At 47.3% G+C, this 21,033-nt stretch overlaps 1 protein-coding gene across 2 annotated transcripts in view; it reads right to left on the bottom strand.

Annotated features, from left to right (window-relative positions):
- The window catches only part of PRKCQ (protein kinase C theta), a 452,364-nt gene that overhangs the window by 90,249 nt on the left and 341,082 nt on the right, over positions 1 to 21,033 (bottom strand). For both annotated transcript variants that reach the window (XM_078677123.1, XM_078677128.1), the window contains one exon: positions 1,531 to 1,719. In XM_078677123.1, the coding sequence (XP_078533249.1) occupies positions 1,531 to 1,719 (189 nt within the window). The remainder of the gene's footprint in view (positions 1 to 1,530; positions 1,720 to 21,033) is intronic.

Below are 21,033 nucleotides of genomic sequence, written 5' to 3'. Positions count from 1 at the left end.
GATTATTGGAGCTTTCTAACCGTAGGTCCTCTGCCAAATTGACATGGAATATTTTTCCCCCTGAAAGTTCAAATTCCTTTGCAAGGTTACTGTTACATGGATCTTCCTTTGATGTTGAAACTCTATGAATCAGCCTGTGGATCAGTTAACCCGTGGGTCTAAGTCATTTAACCAATCGCTCAATCTAAAGGCCTTATTTAGACTTTGACAGAAGGACCACCAAACACTAGGGAAGTAGAGATCTGCCTCTGGCAAACCTGCGCAATCTTTCCTCCCAAGTTATCCACTGTGACACGAGTTTTTGCCAAAACCACTTCTGCTGATATGGTGGGAGCACGTTTGGTAAACTGAATGTTGGCTGGCCTTTCTATCAAGTAGTTGGGATGGTCATTTTTTTAGGTTTTGCAAGGACTCAAACCTGTGGTTTCCTTGCTGTGCAAGGACATTTTTATTTATTATAAAATACATAAGCTCCTGCTGAAACATACATGACAAGGGGCATTAGCTCCGGTTACAATGTAGACACGGAGCGGAGAAACAACTGCGTTTCATCAATGGAAGATGACCATAGTATCAGTAAGAACTCCATTTCCAAGAACTGTTGAAAAGTGACCTTTTTAAAAAGTACTGTTGCTCTGACTGCTGTATCTATGTTCTGTAAATACCTGGAACTGTTTCAGGCAGCATTTGATGCGTATTACAAATTCAAAGAACTTATTAAACCTGCAGTGGTACACTATGTTATGTAAGGAAGCAATGTGGGTGGTAATGCTTACCACTAAGAGCATGATTACGAGTTTGGTGGACAGGGTTACTCCATCACAAATGTGGCGGATATCCCCTTTGACAAATTGCAATTCCATTTAATCCTATGGAGCTTGTAATACTGAGGAGGCGATATCCATCACCGTTGTGATGGAGTATCCGATCCGCCAAACTAGTAATCAGCCCCTTAGTATGGTCTGTGTACAATATGTTCGATTTCCATCCTGTTTGCACATTGCTATGAGGTGGGAACAATAAAATGCTAATGGTGAGCTTTACTTTGCAGTTTTTAAGTACAAGCTACAATCATCTTCCACAAGAGTGTCTAGAGGCGAAGCTCCAGGTAGCTCCTCTAAACACAGAGAGGATTATTCTACATGTATTTTTGAGATACTAATGTATACTTGTTTATAGCTTTCAGGACGTCCAAACTGTCCTACTGAGGCACAGAGTTGATTATACAGAGATATTGCTAAGTTACTGAAGACATCTATTTATCTTGTATCAATCCACTAAAACCTGCAGACCTCCTTGCTACCTGAAATGATGATAGCAGAGTGTGGAGTCCTCTGGTCTGTTTTCTCTCTCAGCCCATTCCCCTTTCACTGCATCCACAACTGGCCCTCATAACTTAGAGTATGTGCTGTTGGAGATGTTGAGCGACAGAAAATAACAATGCTAACATTTAATCTTGTGTGCACAAGGTTAGTACAACCTGAGATTCAAATCTCAAAACAGTCAAATAAAATCTGAACATCGTCTTACCTTGACCAAAATATCTCTTGCTTCCTTGTTGAGCCAACGTGGATAAAATGGGTCATCCATCCGAATGGATTGGAACAGTCCCTCTTCGTCTTGGCCATGGAATGGAGACTGTCCAATGAGCATTTCATAGACCAGCACTCCAAAGGACCACCAGTCGACAGACACATTATATTTCTGCCCTAAGAGAATCTGTAAGAGGAAGAAGTTTTAATTATGTAATAACAATCAATCAATATATTTCACCCCCACACACAGTGTAGACAACAAGCTATCCAGTTTGCCCAACACACAATCAATTTCTAACCAGGATCTATTCTTCATATCTCTATATTAACATTTATTGCCAAATGTAAATGTATTATTTGTATTTGTTCTGTATGAAAATATGTTTCACACATTTCAGCATTCAATGACATTGCAGATCGGGAATTGGAAACTGTTGCTTTATGGCTGTCCATCTACTTTGTAAGTCTTCCGCAGTCTTTTTTGCTTTCTTTGGACACAATATTTTTACTTTTGGTGTGTGTTTGGCTCGGTTTTCTGTAAAGCTGGTTGAACAAGACTTAGCAATATATGTTCTTTTAAAAAGAAAATAAGTGATCCTCCTGCCTTTCAGCATGGGCATCATTTAGGGGAAGCCAAGGGTCGCAGTTGCCACCCCTGGCCTGCCACTTTCGACCCCTGTCTTGCAATATCTGGGTCAGACTCTAACCTCGTTTTCTGCTCATTTTTGTTACGCTAATAGTAAATAATAGTTTATTATTCCCTATTAGTGTAATAAAAAGTGGAGTGAAAGTGGAGTACCAAGATCTGGACCTTCACTGGCACCTTATATAAAAAAAATGGTTTTCATGTATGTTGTGTGCATGCATGTGGGTGAGAATGAGTTTGGACGATAGAGCATGTATGTGTGTGAGCATGTATGTTTGTATATGGGATTGTGGTTGTGTGTGTGTGTTAAAATGAGTAAGTATAATTCAGTCAGAGTAAGAGTGAGTGAGAGAGTGCAAATGAGTGATTCAGAGTGAGTGAACAAGAGCGGGTGAAAATACATGAGTGCAATTCAGTGCTATTGATAGAATGAGTGTGAATATGTGAATATGCCTCAGCTCCTTCATTGAACACTCCCATTTTCTTGATTCTCATCAGGCAGGTTTTAGACCTGCAGACCAAACGGAGTCAGTTATTCTCACGGTTATGGACAAGCAAAGGGAAGGGGCAGACAAGGGTATCACCCAGGCCCTTGTACTTCTTGATTTGTCTGCAGCATTCGACACAGTTGATCATGATCTCCTGGTTGACCGTGTCAGCAATGACGGGATCCAGGGTCTGGCACTAAAGTGGCTCTCTTCTTTTATCAGCAACTAGTTTCAAGCAGTTTCACTTACCAACAAAGTGAAACTGGCCTGTGGGGTTCCCCAGGTCTCCTTCCCTTTCACCGCTTCTTTTTAATTTGTATTTACTAACCTTTATACGCTCCTTGAGAGAAAGAAAGGTTGGAATATTAACTACGCTGACAACCTTCAATTGGTATTCAATATCAACCAATCTGAATCTTCCCTGTTCAATTTTCAATCCACCCTGAGTTTTATCAGTGAATGGATGAACAGTAACCAACTAAAACTGAACCCTGACAAAACTGAGTTGATCATTACGGGTGGCCTAGCTAACCCATGGAACTCCAGCTTTTGGCCTCCATTATTGGGTAATTCCCACTCCCAGTAGGCTCTAGCAAGAGCTTGGGTATTGTGATCAGTAATGATCTGTCCATGAAAGCTCAGATTAGCTCAGTGGTCTCCTCCTGCTTCCTCCAATTGCGAAGAATTCGGACGATCAGTAGATTTCTGACCACGGAAGCCCTGGTTTTAGTCATCCTAGCGGTAATCTCCTGTGTTGATTACACAAATTCACTGTATGTAGGCATCCCAGCTTATCAATTACATCGCTTACAGTTGGTACAGAACCAAGCAGCCAGGTTGATTTTCCACCAGCCCAAATGGCATCATGTCAGACCATTAATGAAAAGCCTACACTGGCTTCCTGTGGCCAAACGCTGTGCTTTTAAGCTGGGATGCACAATCTTCAAGACCCTCTCCGGTAACAGTCCAGCATTTATCTCCTCTAGGATCCAGAGCTATACTCCTTCTCGGGATCTGCGGCCCTCCCATCTGAATCTGCTGGCTTCTCCGCCCTTTAAACGTAAAAAACATGGGGATTAAGATTTGCGGTCTTGGCCCTGCAATTTTGGAACTCTCTCCCTGAGGAGTTGAGGTCTGTGACCTCTTATACACAATATAGGAAACAGCTTAAGACCTGGCTGTTCTCCCAGGTGTATGACAAAGTCAATCCTCTCACTGCTGCAACATCTCCCTAGACCTCAGCACCATGAAAGCGTTTGGTGTACCTGTACTCAATACATTTCTTAACTTAACGTAGTCATGGACGGCAGAGTTTTGTCACGAGAAGGCCTGTTTGCAGCCACAAAGACCCCATACTTCAAGATTTTGACCTTATTTTTGTGGAGGGGTTCTAATTGATGCCAGCCAAGGGTCCTGGACCTGGGAGATACCTCTTGGGCATCAGGACTCACTCCAGCAGAGGCCAACAGCAGGGCTCAGGCAGGTTCTGTTGGTGCTGGTCGGCTGGACTGTTTTGAGGAGGTCTCTGGAAGCTTGCTTTTTCTCTGTAACTCACATGGGAGGTTAACCAACTAATCCTTGGAGTCACTCTGGGATCAAGGCAAGCAGGTCCAAACTTCCTTCTTCAGACAGCATGACATTTCTTCCAATAGTAGAGCTGTCCTTCTTCTGAATCTTTCACAGATCGAGGAGTGTTCTAATGAGTGTTTATGAAGGTCCCATTACAACACCTGGTGCCAGCATTTGTGTGGGAGAATTCTCTTATCTACCCACAAAACTGGTTCTCTCAGGTTTTCCTTTTTACCTGGTGCTGGCTCCAAACTGCCTAGGATGACTGCAGGCAAGTGACTTAAAATCTGACTTTAGCAATAAAGAGGATTTTAAATTGTATTTCATTTCAGTGTAAAAAGCATCTCGCTATGTCCCCCAATCTAAAGTCCGCACTTTTCTAACTTAATACAGTAACCAGGGGCTAGTGTATGGGAGGGATAGGCCTTACAGCAGTGAAACAAGATTTTGAGAGTATTTCACTGTCAGGATGTGTAAAACCACATATGTCCTACTTTTTAAATAGTAAGTGCTCTGTGCTAAGGGTGGTTAGGGCCTAACTTAGGGGTGATTTATACATTTTAAAAATCAAGCTTCAGGTCTGGCAAAAGGTTTATTTTGCCAGGTTGAACTTGTAGTTTGAAACTGCAGTACAGGCTGCAGTAACAGGCACAAGACATGTTTTACAGTGCCACTTTAAAGAGTGGCACAATGTGTGCTACTGCCCATCAGTAGCATTTAATTTACAGGCCTGGGGTACACGTAGTACCATGTGCTAGGGACGTATATTTAAATTAAATGTGCCGAAAGGTGTAGGTCAATTACACCATCTTTTAGGGAGCGAGCACAAGCACTTAGGCACTGGTTAGCAGGGGTAAAGTGTACAGAGTTCTAATGCCAAAAAAACAGGTTCAGCAACAGAAGACAAACATCTGGGGTGATTCTGCAAACAGGGTCACGTCCAACAAATTAATTGTACCTCATTGGGTAACCTATGAGTCTACTATTGTGTACCTACTTTCCTTTCATAGGAAATTGGGCAGTCTAAATAAGTTATATTCTGTATTTATTACATTTCTAATTCCACACTTGAAACAAAAAGGTGTCAATATGCTGCTTAAGCACAGCTAGGCAAGCGGAATGTTGGACATACATTGAAATAATTAAGTTATTGAGATGTATCTTGTTACCTGGTGGATCATGCTATGCTGGGGGGCAGCAATGTTGAAGAAGGGTAGAGCCTTTCCAGAAGAGATGTATGAAGGTGAGGCCTTGGTAGCAAGAGAAGGATTGTTCCACAGATTGGGATTTCTAGGCATAAAAATAGCTGTCACCTCGTCCAGTGTTTTGGTTCATGAGGTGTTCATAGGGTCGGAAGAAAGTATCTGAGCATTTAATTTCAGAGGTAAGCAAGTGCTGTGCATGTATGTTAGGGAGCAATATTAAAAAGTAGATTCTTGCTCTATTGTGGAACATGTTGAGGTTGCTTTGCATGGACTGTAGTTTTAGTCTCAATCAATCAGGGAATTCTAAGCGAGCTACTCACCCGTGACAGTACATCATTATTGCGCAATCCATGCCACTGTGGAATTGTTTTAAAAGTTTATATTTTATTGCACTTATAATGATGTATAATATTTAATTTTGCACACAATCCTACATATATAGAATTAATTAATGCAATTACACGTAAAACAAATTCCATATGATGCATAGAAGTGAAGTTATTCATGTGTTTTAGTTAGGCCACATGTCTGTATAAATCTCCATTTTCAAAAAGATGAATGCCATCTCTGTCACTCACTCCTCCCCCTCCCATGACACCCCCTCACTCCACAGAATTCACAGAGCACACGGTTAAACTGATGACATAATGCTTTATTTCTACTGCAGTAGTAGCCTTACTTGTGTTCTAATTGCTATGGTGTGGATGTAAAATTGCTACAATTATCTATTCTATACTAGATTCATTCACTTGAAGAAAGCCTTATTGTCTAAATGTTTCATATTTGTTCAAGCATCTCCGGATGACATTAGCATAGAGAGTGATGAATACAATCCTTAGTATTGGAATGTTGCTTATGTGCTAAGGTAATGACTTGTATTATTCTTGAGTTCTGATTTGCTGAGGAAATAACACCTTTGTTCACACCACAATTACTTTGCAGTTTTCCTAATAATTCTGTGCAAGAATTGTGTATTAAACACCCCTCCATTTGTGGGTAAGCTAGAAGAACATTTTCCTGTTGTACTAAGGAGGCTGCCCAATTTCATTATGATTTTGCTGCTCACTGAGATGTAGAATAGGTTTCTGATCTGTGCATACTGTTCATAACTGGGCATCTGAGACTGGTCATGGCATCAACCCTGTCTCGCTTATTATGAATGTTTGTGCTTATTTTGATTTTTTTTCATCAAACTATTTAACTTTCCATTGATCTAGAAGTCTGGTATTAAGTGGCACCATTATTTATTGTGTAACACGAAAGATTTGAGAAGGGTCCAAGGGGAATAAATATTTAGAGACCACCGAACACAGTCTTCACCCCCATTTTACATGTAGAAACAAAACAAAAGACTAGTAGTGGTCCATATTAAGGAAAAGACTGACCAGAAAGACAGAAGCAAGAAACTATGTGTCAGGTGCAATACGTGTGTTAGAGACTGGAAATGAATCCCATCAGCCCACCCATATGGCGGAGCATCGTCATCTGTGATTGTTTTAGGTAATGGTCTAGATAAGGAGACACACCTGTTGGTATTGTGTGTAATTATCCAATTCTCCAAGACCTCCAGTGATGGATCCGACCCAAAGATGTTGTCACGTGGATGTAATGGTGTGGGAAGTTGATTGCAGTGAAAAAATGTGTGTGAACAGAAATCAAATGTGCAACTTAAAATTGGCTACCATGATAGAGGGGAACTTTATTGGGGATAAATCATGGTGTCAACGTTAAAAAAGAGTGTATGACAATCTGAAATAATGACTGCCAGGGCTAGATGGTATTGCGGTCAACATGTTTCTGCCATTGCAGGGGCGTCTCCCCTACCAGGCTTTCATCAGGACCTTTATATACACTACTGCAAAGAAATAACAAGAACACTGTTCAAGATTGTTAAACAAGTGATACCAGATACCCTACAGTCCACGGAATCCTTCCTGCGTCGGTGTTCCGGTTTCTGAATTTGTAAAGGATTCTTTCCTGAAAAATTTCAAACACACAAATATATCCATATAACAAATACATATGAGACATAACAAAACGTGCTTACTGTCAAAAATGATTTTTAATTGCTTCAAAGTCAGCCTTCACAAAGATAGTAACAGAAGTAGTGGTAATTTTATTTACTCACCCAAAAATGCTTGGGAGTAAACCTCACCTCTCCTGGCCACTGCTCAGGAAATGGAGGCCCCGCTCTATAGTAGTGGAAAAACAAAGAAATTACATATGTGGGTTACCCTCATAAGGTGTGGCCCAACAAGTAATTGTCCACTACGTGTGCAATCAGAAAGATGCACTGAAAACCTTGGTATTGGTCATGGAAAATGGAGTTTGCAGGAATTCCATTGGGCTGGTATATAACGTAAACACAAGTTTTGCTTTGAAGCCATAACCAGAGCTACCAACCATGTTTTGGCTAGAGTCCTGTGGTAAACATTTCTTTGGCCATCTTTTTGAAGTCAAGGGCAAAAAACCAACAGACAGAATCTTGAAAGTTTTGCCAGTTTCTTGTTTTACACTACCAAGAGCTATACATCACTTATACTAGCTCTGGTTATGGTTTCAAAGCAAAACTTGTGTTTACGTTATATACCAGCCCAATGGAATTCCTGCAATCTCCATTTTCCATGACCAATACCAAGGTTTTCAGTGCATCTTTCTGATTGCACACGTAGTGGACATTTACTTGTTAGGCCCCACCTTATGAGGGTAACCCACATATGTAATTTCTTTGTTTTTCCACTACTATAGAGCGGGGCCTCCATTTACTGAGCAGTGGCCAGGAGAGGTGAGGTTTACACCCAAGCATTTTTGGGTGAGTAAATAAAATTACCACTACTTCTGTTACTATCTTTTTGAAGGCTGACTTTGAAGCAATTAAAAATCATTTTTGACAGTAAGCACGTTTTGTATGTGTCATATGTATTTGTTATATGGATATATTTGTGTGTTTGAAATTTTTCAGGAAAGAATCCTTCAGAAATTCAGAAACCGGAACACCGACGCAGGAAGGATTCCACGGACGGTAGGGTATCCGGTATAACTTGTTTAACAATCTTGAACAGTGTTCTTGTTATTTCTTTGCAGTAGTGTATATAAAGGTCCTGATGAAAGCCTGGTAGGGGAGACGCCCCTGCAATGGCAGAAACATGTTGACCGCAAACCATCTAGCCCTGGCAGTCATTATTTCAGACTGTCATACACTCTTTTTAACGTTGACACCATGATTTATCCCCAATAAAGTTCCCCTATATCATGGTAGCCAATTTTAAGTTGCACATTTGATTTCTGTTCACACACATTTTTTCACTGGAATCAACTTCCCACACCATTACATCCACGTGACAACATCTTTGGGTCGGATCCATCACTGGAGGTCTTGGAGAATTGGAGAATTACACGCAATACCAACAGGTGTGTCTCCTTATCTAGACCATTACCTAAAACAATCCCAGATGACGATGCTCCGCCATATGGGTGGGCTGATGGGATTCATTTCCAGTCTCTAACACACGTATTGCACCTGACACATAGTTTCTTGCCTCTGTCTTTCTGCTCAGTCTTTTCCTTAATATAGACCACTACTATTCTTTTGTTTTGTTTCACCATTATTTATTGAACAGTTTTTAGTCTACTAATTTATTGTTCTGTAAGCCTTAGTGCAGGATCACATTAGCTCATGAAAGGGAGGTTTAACACTGTCTCTGATTAATTAAACTGGGAGAATGGAATTAGGTAAATTTGTGGGTGTCCAAATTTCGGGGTATGGTTTTACTTCCACACCACATCAGTTTGGACCCAGCCATATGCAAATCAGTTTTGACCCTGCTCCAATGGGAACAGTCCAGCCAAAAATGAAGGGCAGATCCTCCCTAAAGCCGTATACAAGCAACCCAAGACCGGTTTTGCCCTTGTTTGGGCTAATCATTTAGCTATAGCTTGGTTCGAGAGGCACAGTGTGCACGGAAACTACGATGGATCCATTCATCACTTTTTTGTATACTTCACTTTGACGCCTTCAGTAGGACAGGTATGCCAAGACATGGGTTTCATACACATCTTGGACTTTCTGGTGTCTGATGGTTAATACTGGAGAGACACGGGTGGAGGGAGTTGGTGTAATATAATGTAGGGTTGACAAGATAGGACATGAGGGAAGTGTGAAAAGAGAGTTCAAGTGGAAGAAGGGGATTTCACTCTCACTGCCATTTTTTGTTTGAAAAGCTCAGGTCACAAGAAACACAAAGTTCTTGACCTTTAATAAAAGGTGGCCAGAGTGTTGAAATACAGAAGGACATCTGTGGAAATCTGGCACAACATCAAAATACTGACATCAGTCTTGACATGGCTGCACCTGATGATGCACTTATCTTTTCATTTTTCAGTGGAGTTGAGGCAACTGATTTTCTGCTGGAACTTATCATTGGGGGTTGTGACTTTGAGATAGATTTTTGATGTCACCTACATTTTAGTGGAAGGCAACATCCATTGTCCTACTTAATGCCATATGGAGATGATGGGCCAAAGAGGAGAGCTTTGGAGGCCCCTGTAAATGATCAATCAGGTGACATCCGGAGGTCAGGTACATTTTGATTCACTTAGTGCAAGTGGTAACTGAAGAAGAAGTTGAGCCAGTTGGTAGTATCTGTTGTGGCATTAGTCACTGAGCAGATCTTGAAATAAAGGTGCTGTGAGAGAAAGTGATGGATGTGTTAGCAAGATGTTGAAGTATGTGGTATTCCAACTTTTGTCCTGAAGGACACAGGGACCCATTCAGTGGAACGATATTGTGGTCAGTTTCCTAACAACTGACTGGGGTCGTCAACTAACTGAAGTGTTTTTTTTATACAATACACACATTTATGCCACACCAGTGAAATCAAATGTAGGCCAATAACACACCACCCCCAAACAGTGTTTTATTAGACACAGATTCATTCATCTACCACATCTACAGTTCAAAGGTGTATTGCTGCACATAGAAAAGGGCAAGAGATAAACCATGCATGCAGATCTACTGAGTACAATATGCTGTATAAAGCCATTGTGTAAGGAGGGGAGCGACATTGTGACCACATGTGAATCTTAGTGAAGAATACAAGAAAGTGGTTGATGGAATGCTTATCTCAGCCACTAACTTGGCAGTATGGCAGGACTGTTCTTACTGGAGCAGGACCAAGGCTGATTTGCATTTGGCTAGTTCTTAATCTGAGGTAGCATGGTGAGCAAAAAATATGATGGATTAGGATAAGGGCCAGAGTAATTATCAGCGGCTGACATTAATTGAATTATTCCACCTATCACCTTTGTGTTTACTTTAATGAGATGCACTAGGTGTGATTAGTATGCTCAGATGTGGGTCTTGGGCTCATTGTACCACTTGACCCAAGCTGCACCTGACTCAAGAAGCCCAAATAGACCAAAACTGGTCTTGGGTTGCTTGTGTTGCGGTTCAGAGGATCTGGCTTGACAGTTCGGGCTGGACTATTGCAACAGGATCAAGGCTGATTTGCATATGGTTGGGTCTTATCTGAGGTGGCATGGTGAGCAAAAAAACGGACGGGGCTGCAGCTGGGAGTAATTACCAGGGGCTCAGATTAAATCAGATATTCCACCAATTTTTGTTTACTTTACTTTTGCATCGAAGCCATGCTTCTCTGTCAGCAATAGTAAGAAATAGCATATTACACTTTTCACTTCAACATTTATATGCTATATATTATATTGTCAGCTATAATGACTGCTACGTTATGGTGAAGTCTTAATTTCAATTGAAAATTACCTTTTGCTTTGCTTATACATTTGGGACTTGCTTGGTTTGTTTGGCTGTTTTGTTCATGCAAAAAACATTTATTGCGGAAAGAAATAGGGAATGGAAAGAAAGTTGTGTTTTCCATTTTTACTCCATAGGAAAGTTTGCTTGCCCCTATGACTAAACTTGCTATTACTAGAATTATACTCAGAATAGTACTTTTGAATGTTTTGAGCTAAATCGATATGCGGGCTTTGAGATATGTGAAGTGTGAAAAGGTGCAGGCTGGCTTTGAACACTTAACTAGCTAGGGATTTTTGTGCATCTTGTCAGTTAATTAGCAGGTTATTCGTGGATGTGAATCCTCAAAAGAAAATAGATTTTAAAAATAATCAAATCTCATTGGAAGCAGCACCATTTTCCCATTTGTCCAATGCATCTTTGTGATTTGGATGGATAGCAGCAACTGAAAAGTTTTGTGACAGCCATTATAGGATGCCAGGCGCCCGAAGAAAGTGACAGACGTGATATATGGGGGCTGAGGGGGAATCTCCTAACGCCCTGGAGGATGGTTCCAAAGACGCACTTCAGATTGTTTGCAAATCCTGAAGATTAAAAATAAAAGCAAACAAAAAAAACACATGATAGATGGTAAAGACTGCGCACGGTGAGTATTGCGAACTCGGGGGATGGTACGCTGTGCCCAGGAGCTACTAAGCGCAGCTAAAAACTGATGCAGTGGCACTGTGGCTGACCCAGCTCCCAGAGACCACTGCACAATGCTAGAGCCGTGCACAGCTGGTTTGGTTGCGGAGGCCCAGTACCAAGAGTCTGCCACACATGGCCGAATGCAGAGGTGGTTGGGCAAGCTGAAGGTAGGTCAAAATATTTGGAGCTAAAAGGACTATATCTTTGATGTATATGGGCAAAATGTAAGTCGTTTTTCAGGATTCAGGCAACTGAATGTTACCTACTTGTCTTTCTGGTGACCCTGAGATAAGTTCAACAGTCACAAGGTGGAAGAACTAAAGAGTAGAAGGATACAAACATTTTAATTAAGTGAAGCCTATATGTAGGTATTTGAGGCATTCTTGGATTAAATACACATTTTAATATTTCACCTTAGAACATGTAGAAAATTAAAGAAACATAGTAAAAAAACTCTTGGGGAACAAGATGGCGGATTGAAGACGCCACTGCGGTGCAGCAGAGCCTGAAGCTCCCTCAACCCATCGCTCTGATACTGCCGTTTTTTCGGCTGTGCAGGACTTGGTGTTCCCGATGCTAACCAGTTATTGAAAAGGATCATTATCCGCAGACAAGCAGTTTGTTGAAAGTTTTGCTGTCTCCCAGCCTCCTGTCAACTCACTCTTCCTTCTATTCCAGCTGGAGCTGAATTGCAGTACTGGGTCTGAGCCTGCGAGAGCCACAAGAGTGGAGTGGAATTGTACATGGGGCAGGGCGGCAGCGGAGTGAAGGAGACCTGCTGTGAGCTGGGACTGAGCTGACTGAGCCGCGGTACTGGGACAAACACCGGCAAGTACACCGGCGGAGTTGAAATATGCAGTAGCCGTGTTTGCCCACTATTGCTAATACCGGTATTGGACTGTTACCGGTTCGCAGACCCCCTCGGAGGAAGCAGGCTCCGTAGCAGGCAGTCCGTTCACTTTCGGCTGATTCCCAGACGGCAGTACCGTGGGCGCGTGGTGCTGCTACGGCGGGGACCCTGGGGGCACGAAGAGGAGTTTCGGAGAGTTTCGGAGAGAAACAGACGGAGCCCCCCCATTGCAGCAAGAACACGTTCAGCTTGCCAGAATCAGAGAGTGACAGCGGAAACAAGGACAGCTGCCGCTCGACGGAGGAGACCGCTCGGCTGAGCAGGTACAGGACGGGGCAGCTTGTTAAAGTTTTGACGCTGGGCAATTTCACTCCGTGTAATATTGTGTATGCTGCTGGGGTTGAGAGGTTTGCAACTCTCCTCGCCAACCTAGGACACGACTGAGGCTTAGTTTTGTTTCGCCCAGCAACGTCACTGGGATAGTTTAAACCGGGACCAGTGGATGTTACAGCTTCTACTGCTTCGCGGCTTGACCGGGTGGGGCGTTCTGTGTCCCGGGACGCCGTGCTGGGTTCGGCGTATGCTCCTCCCCTGGCTCAGACACTCTGGACTTCGCTTTTACACAAGGCAGTTGGCTATTGCGGCGGGGGAGACATCACAGAGTTTATGCTCAGGATATATGTTTCCAGTTAAAAACATGGCCCCAAAGAATCTTCCGAGAGGGTCCCGTACTACAAGGGGGGCACCGGCAACGGAGGATAATTCCGAGCAGGGGACTGCCGCTGCAACAGCTCAGATGGAGAACGCGAACCTGCTGGTATCGACTATTGGGACTGGGCAACAATTACCGGCTATGGCAGAGACTATGGGGAAGCACGATAAGGTGAACCCGCCGACGGGTAAGCCGCAAATTATTCGCCCTTCTCTGTTTCCTGCTGCTGATAAAATACCTGTTGTTAAGTCAAAAGCTGCCTTGGTCACTGTAACTGCTACCCGCGCGAAGGGCAACAATGCTGCAACTATTTCAAAAACTCAGCTAAATGAGGATACATCAGTTGGTGTGCTGCTTAATTGGGGAGCTAACCGGAATAAAGACACCATTCTTGTGACTGATGACCCTTCAGGGAGCCACAAAGGAGTGCTTCTGAGTGAAGTGCCAGGGAGCACAGGAATTGTGGGTCTCACAGTTGGGGAGCAGGAGCAGGCGAGCATTGACCAGGAACTAAGTTGCCCTGAAAAGGACGATGTGCCAGATGATGAAACCCCCCAAGCACTGGTTATTATCAATCTGGAGCAGAGTGGAGTAATACAGGAAATATATGTATGAAGATAACAGTGCTTGCGTAAATAACACTACTGAGCTTGCTTCTGGGAGCGTCGATAGAATTGAGGGGCTCTCCAACGATGAATATGAGGAAATTGACGAACAGGAAGATGAGGAGACCATGGGATCTCCTACGGACACGGCTAAGCAGCTATGGAGGAAAAAAGGGAGGGCGAAGGCTAAAGGCAAAGTAAAGAACAAAAAAAATATTAACCCCTCTACTCTCTCAACGGTTATATCGCTCTCAAACACGAGAAGCAAACCTATCTTGGATGAGAGCCCACTACGAAAGTGGATTAAGGCAAAAGGAGGGGTCAAAAACATGGCACTTCGACTATCAGGTGCTAGCACAACTGAGACAGTTCATCCACTCCAAGAAATAAGTGGCAAGGGAGGTTTGGGGGGCAGCCGAGCCGCGAGGTCTGCCCCCCGGGCAGTTTTGGGAGGGGGAGGGAGCGAGACATGGGCGCGGCCATTTTGCCGTTTTTGGGCAGCATGGGTATAGCCCAAAAGCAGCCCAACTCCATGTTTTTATAGCCCAATTATAAAAGGGGCTTCCCGCATTCCTGGGAGCGGAGTGCAGGTTTTTTGGCATTTGTCTAGTGTGGAGTTTTTTCGTCAGCGAATTCCTAGCGTTTCTGAGGTGGTCGTTGCATCGGACGATAGGATGGCTGCACATGGGGATTTTAGAGTATTAGAGGCCATCCGCCTGCTGGGTGAGGCGGGGCGGATGGACCTCCTGGTGGTCCCAGTAAGCCCGCCGAGGCGCGTCGCGGCAGGTGTGGCGGCGGCGATCCTTGCCTGCTCGCCGCCGTGTACCGCCCCAAAATTACAGGTGGGTGCCGGGGGCCGCGCCGATACCAGGAGCGCGGCCTGCGTGTTGGCGGGGGGGCGGGGCAGTCGCCGGGGGGGAAGCGCGCGGTGAAAGGCGCCTCGCTGCGGGAGCGCCGCGCTGTTAAAACAGGAGCGGAGCACAAGGGCCTGCGGCATGTGGAGAAGGCTCCGGGTAAGGAGCCGGGGCAGCGCGGAGAAGCGCGGGATCTCCCCAGCACGTCGGCTGACGGCGGGGAGATCCCTCAGAAGGGCAGGGACTCGGCGGTTAGGCGGTCGGAGAGGAAGGCCGTGGGGGGCGGGGCAAAGGGGGGGAGGGCGGGATGAGCGTCATTGCAGGCGCCGGGCAGGGGGGCAAGAGGACACAGAAGAGAGCAGGGCCCCCAGAAAGGGGGCAGGTAGGGGGGACACAGCGAAGAGTGAGGAGGGGAGCCCCTCCCCGGCTAGACAAGGGGACAGCTTGGAAGGGGGGAGGGGCAGGTAGGAGGTAAGGCCAGAGACTAGAAGGGGGACGCAGGGGGAGTGGGGCAGGGGAGTGGGGGGGGGTTAGGGGGGCAGCGGGTGGGAGATTTGGGGGGTCTTGGGGGTGGAGAGAGGAGCAGGGTGGGGGTGGTTGGGTCTCCCCATTATTAATAGAGTCGGGGGATGGCGAACAGGATTGGGAGGGCCTGGATGTCTTTGATTCCTGGGGGGAGGGGTTGAGAGAGGCTCAGGGTGGGACGGGGGCAGGGTAGGGAGGGGGAGGTGGTGGCGCCTCGGGTTAGGCAGGCGGAGGGTCGGGGTGCAGGGGAGGTTGTGGAGTGTTCCCCGGAGATAGGGGGGTCTGGGTTTGGGGAACTGGCATGGAGCGAGGAGGAGGATGTGGGGGAGGTCGGGGGGACGCGGGACAGGTGGCAGGAGGGCAGGGGGGCCGCGCAGTGGCAGGGCCCCAGCACATCAGCAGTACCGTTTTTATTGCAGGGGGATGATCGGCGCGGGGATGCAGACTTGGCCAGGCTTGGTGCGGCGGAACGGCGCCAAGGTGAAGGGAGGGCTGTGCTTTTTGCAGCAGGCTCGGAGACAGCGAGGGAACACGACATGGCGGGCACACAAAGGCCCCTGGCGGGTTCGCTGGCCCATCACCCCACAGGGCCCTCACGGCTTGGGGTCCAGCGGTGGAAGTAGAACAGCATGGAAGAGGACTGTTTTGTATGGTCTGGTGGTAGAGAGGGGGAGCGGGCCGCTGGTAGGGTACAGTCGGCGCCTCCGCTGGCTCGCCAGGTGTATAGATGGGGCGGGGTAAAACTATGTGAAGGTGATGAGGAGAGTTTGGAGGAAGGGGAGTTACGGGATGGCGAGGGCGGACGGGGGTCCGTTAATGGTGTGAGCTCTTTTTTGCAGGTGTCACGGGGCCTGGGTGCTGCAGTGGCCCGGACACAATCCAGGGACAGGTCAGCGATGGAGCGGAGAGGCGTGGAGCGCCACGGGGAGGCGTTGGTGCCAGGTAAAGGCAATGGGACGCACATGGTGTCCGTGGGGGTGGGGGAAGGGGGCGTGGGGGGGGATCGATTGTGCAAAGGCAAGTATGTGGCGGATAAGAGTGTGGGTTCAGAGGAGGTTTTGTTGGCGCCTGCGGGGAACGGTACACCCGGAGAGTCAGGGCCGGCGGCCGGGGGGACGCCCGGGACCTCGGGGAGTACAGCGGGGGCGGCGGCGTCAGACGGCGGTGCGGAGAAGGTAGAGAGCAAGGAGCTGAAGATAAAGCGGCTCCCTTATATGGGGGTCACGAAGCCGCTGGGGGCGCATTTAATGGCGTCCACCAAGGAAAAGATATGGAAAGGGGAATATGTGGAGCTGTTGAAATTGCTACACCGCGAGGTCAGATCGAAGGAAGGGTCAAAGGAGGAGGAATATGAGCTGCAGAAGAGGCCGAGGGTGCCCCTGACGATTGAGAATTGGACGGCGGCATTTTTAATTTTCGCGAGTGTCTATTGCGAGAAATTCCCTGAGCGCTCGGTGTCCATGTTCAAGTACATGGACGTTATACGGAAGGCGCAGATCACGGGGGGGGGTTACGCGTGGGCACAGTTGGATGAGGAGTTTCGGGCACGGATGGCGTGGGATCCGGAGGCCAAGTGGGGGGAACTGGATTGTGACCTCTGACAGCACACGATGGGGCTGGCGGGGTCGGGTAAGGCTATCTTTACCGCCAGCGGTTTGCCGATAGTGTACCAGCCATTTCAAGTGGGGACATGGGCCAAGAGCCAGCCCGCAGCGTCGGGCGCCTGTTGGGATTTTAACAGTGGAGTATGTGCCAAGGAGCATTGCCGTTTTAAGCACGAATGCTCGGGTTGCGGTAGGTACGGACACCCCGTGGTACGTTGCTGGGGCCCCCCATGACAGCAAGGGGGATCCCAGGTGCCGGGGGGAGGCACGCGTCCTGGAGCCGCCCCACAGGCGGGCAGCGGGCGTGGGGGTCGGGGCTCTGGGACCCAGGGCTCGTACTCCGGTTAAGTTGGAACAATTGGCAGTGGCCCTGCGTACATACCCGGACGTGGGGGCCGCCGAGTGCTTGCCAGCCGGGTTTCGGGTGGGGTTTCATTTAGGTTATGCGGGGCCACGGCAGAGGCGTTGGGCGGACAATCTGCAGTCGGCAAGGGAGCACCCGGATGTGGTGCAGAGCAAGTTGGACAGGGAGGTCCGGGAGGGGCGTATGGCAGGTCCGTTTTCGGATTGGCCGTTGGAACACTTGATAGTGTCCCCCATTGGAGTTGTGCCCAAGAAGGAGGCGGGGCAGTTTCGCCTCATCCAACATTTGTCATGGCCGGAAGGGGGGTCGGTGAACGATTTCATTGATGAAAATGAGGCCACGGTGTCGTACTCCTCGGTGGAGGCGGCCATGGTTTTGGTGGTGGGAGCAGGCCCCGGTGCACAAATGGCCAAGTGCGATATCAAATCGGTTTTCCGGCTGTTACTGGTTCACCCAGACAACTGGTGCCTACTGGGGATCCAGTTTTGCGGCCGCTGGTATGTGGACAAGGCTCTGCCGATGGGCTGCTCGATGTCGTGTGCCCTTTTTGAATGTTTTAGCACGTTCCTCCAATGGTTTTTTACGGAACGCACGGGTCACCAGGGAGTTACACACTACCTGGATGACTTTTTCTTGGTTGGGGCCCCAGACTCCACGGATTGCCAGGTGGCTGGACAGGTTTCAGGAGTTCATGGAAGACCTATGGGTTTCTTTAGCACCGGAAAAGACAGTGAGGCCAGGCACGGCGCTGTCGTTTTTGGGCATTGAGCTTGACTCAGTGCGGATGGAGGCACGGTTGCCGGCGGACAAAAAGCGGCAGATGTTGGGATTGCCAGTGATGGTGGCGAAGCACAAGGTGGCAGTCCTGGACATTCAGGTGCTGTTGGGACACCTAAATTTTGCATGCAGAGTGGTACGCGCGGGCAGGACATTCTGTAGGCGTTTGGGTAGGGCGCTGGCGGGCAACAGGCCTCCACACCACCACGTGCGTTTGTCGGTGGGCGTGTGGGAAGATTTGCGGATGTGGCGGTTTTTCTTGAACCAGTTAAATGGTGTGCCCTTACAGCGGGACGTGGACATGGTTTGGGATGTGCAGATTTTCTCAGATGCGGCGGGCAGCGACGGTTTTGGTTTGTACTGGAACGGGAAGTGGTGTGCGGAGAGTTGGCCCCTAGAGTGGAGCGGAGGGGGCCGGAGTATTGCCTTTCTGGAGCTTTTCCCTTTGGTGGTGGCGATTTGGCTGTGGGGGGAGGTGCTCACACACCGACGAGTGACTTTCCATGTGGACAATATGGCTGTGGTACAGGTGGTGAATCGGCAGTCAGCCAGGGACGAACAGGTGTTGAAGCTGTTGCGTGTGTTTGTGCTTGGCTGCTTGCGGCATGACATTGCTTTTCGCGCGGTGCACGTCCCGGGAATCGACAATGACATTGCGATGCCTTGTCTCTTTCGCAGTGGGGGACATTTTGTGGGTTGGCCGCTGGGGAGACTAGCATGGTGTTAATGAGGACGATGCGGCGGGATTTGGTGGAATTGCGGAGACGTTGGGCCGGTTGTTCGGTGGTTTGGACGGAGCTGGTGCCGCGAAGGGTGTGGAGTGGGGCGAGTCGGCCGCAGGCGGTAGACAAGGAGCGGAAGAAGATAAACGTGGAAATGGTGCGTTTCTGTCGGCATTTGGGGTTTGCGAGGATTTGGCACAGGGATATTCACTATGATGCACCGGAAATGTTCAGGGGTGATGGGGTACACCTCTCGAGGATTGGGATGGATTTGTACCTGTTGGAGCTTCGGGAGGTGTTGGCCCGTTTGGTAGGCGTGCGCCGTGAGTAGGACCCTGGTTTTCAGTGTTGGATCTGTTTCGCTGCGCAGAACGGAGTGGGGGGGGCAGGGAAAGGGGGAGGCGGTGTATTCACCTTCACTCCACCTTTCCCTGGGTGGCGGAGTTTGTTTGGGATGTTGGTCAAGTTTGGCTGGAGTTCGGTATTTTGTCGTTAAGTTTGGGGACTTGGGGAACGGGAGCGGGGAAAGGGTAAACAGTTTGGGGGTTACATGAGAGGGTAGTTTGGTTACAGTTGCAATAGGACAGATAGGAATGTAGGTATTGTGAGGTTTTGGATTTAAGAGGTAGGGGAGAAAGTTGGATATTCATAGGATATAATGCTGACATATATTGTTATGTTGCGGGGTGAAGGGATATTATCATGTGGGATCATAGGGGTGGAGGGAGAAAAACAAAAGGGGGTCAGTTAACTCGATGTTTAGAGAGGTTTTAGTTTTGTAAGGCGGTTTGCCAGTTTGGTAATAATGTGATGTGCACCTGTTTCAATAAAGCGGCCTTTTACACACACAAAATTGTAGTCAGTAGTGCTTGCCTCCCTCTCTCCCTCTCAAGGGGGGTTTGGGGGGCAGCCGAGCCGCGAGGTCTGCCCCTGGGCAGTTTTGGGAGGGGTAGGGAGCGAGACATGGGCGCGGCCATTTTGCAGTTTTTGGGCTGCATGGGTATAGCCCAAAAGCAGCCCAATTCCATGTTTTTATAGCCCAATTATAAAAGGGGCTTCCCGCGTTCCCCAGCCACCATTTTAGGTATTGAAACCTGGTGACTGGGAGCGGAGTGCAGGTTGTTTGGCCCCACCCATCCTCCCTGGGGGTTTTCATGTTTTAAGTGGGGGGTTTCCCATGGGGATCCCCTTTGGGAAATAAAAGATTTTATGAAGGTTGCGGAATTGGGAAAGGTGCACAGGGTGGGGATTTATTGTATGTTGTCGCTGGAAGCAGGTGCAGGCGGAGTTTGTTTGGGATGTTGGCCAAGTTTGGCTGGAGTTCGGTATTTTGTCGTTAAGTTTGGGGACTTGGGGAACGGGAGCGGGGAAAGGGTAAACAGTTTGGGGGTTACATTAGAGGGTAGTTTGGTTACAGTTGCAATAGGACAGATAGGAATGTAGGTATTGTGAGGTTTTGGATTTAAGAGGTAGGGGAGAAATTTAGATATTCATAGGATATAATGCTGTTATATATTGTTATGTTGCGGGCTGGAGGGACATTATCATGTGGGATCGTAGGGGTGGAGGGAGAAAAACAAAAGGGGGTTAGGTAACTCGATGTTTAGAGAGGTTTTAGTTTTGTAAGGCGGTTTGCCAGTTTGGTAATAATGTGATGTGCACCTGTTTCAATAAAGCGGCCTTTTACACACACAAAATGGTAGTCGGTAGTGCTTGCCTCCCTCTCTCCCTCCCAAAGGTACTTCTTCTGATGTCTCACTTGTGGCCGGAACCCCGGACACAATTTCTGCAGGAGGGGGATATTCATTAGCTGAGGCAAATGTGGCAATATCCGGGGGAGAGGGGGCTAGCAGCATCGGGTTTACTCAAACTACCATTGTTACCCCTTCTACTGTTGCTCCAAGCGCTGAGGCAAGCGGAAAACACTTAAAGGATGCGCATACTGTCACTAATGTTCTCTCTGATACCTCATCTAGCATCAACAATCCGGCAGGCTCCGCTCAATCGGAGAGTTCTTCTTTGGCTTTAATACTTCATACTTTGACCGAACAGCGGCATGAAGCTCAGCAATACTTTTTACAATTAAAAGAAGATAATAATAAAATGCAAAACTGTCTATT

This window comes from Lissotriton helveticus, chromosome 1_1 (genome assembly GCF_964261635.1).
Source record: "Lissotriton helveticus chromosome 1_1, aLisHel1.1, whole genome shotgun sequence".
In the NCBI taxonomy this organism is placed as follows: domain Eukaryota; kingdom Metazoa; phylum Chordata; class Amphibia; order Caudata; family Salamandridae; genus Lissotriton; species Lissotriton helveticus.
The sequence above is the reverse complement of the archived record's forward strand: the minus strand, read 5'-3'. Positions and strand labels throughout refer to the sequence as shown.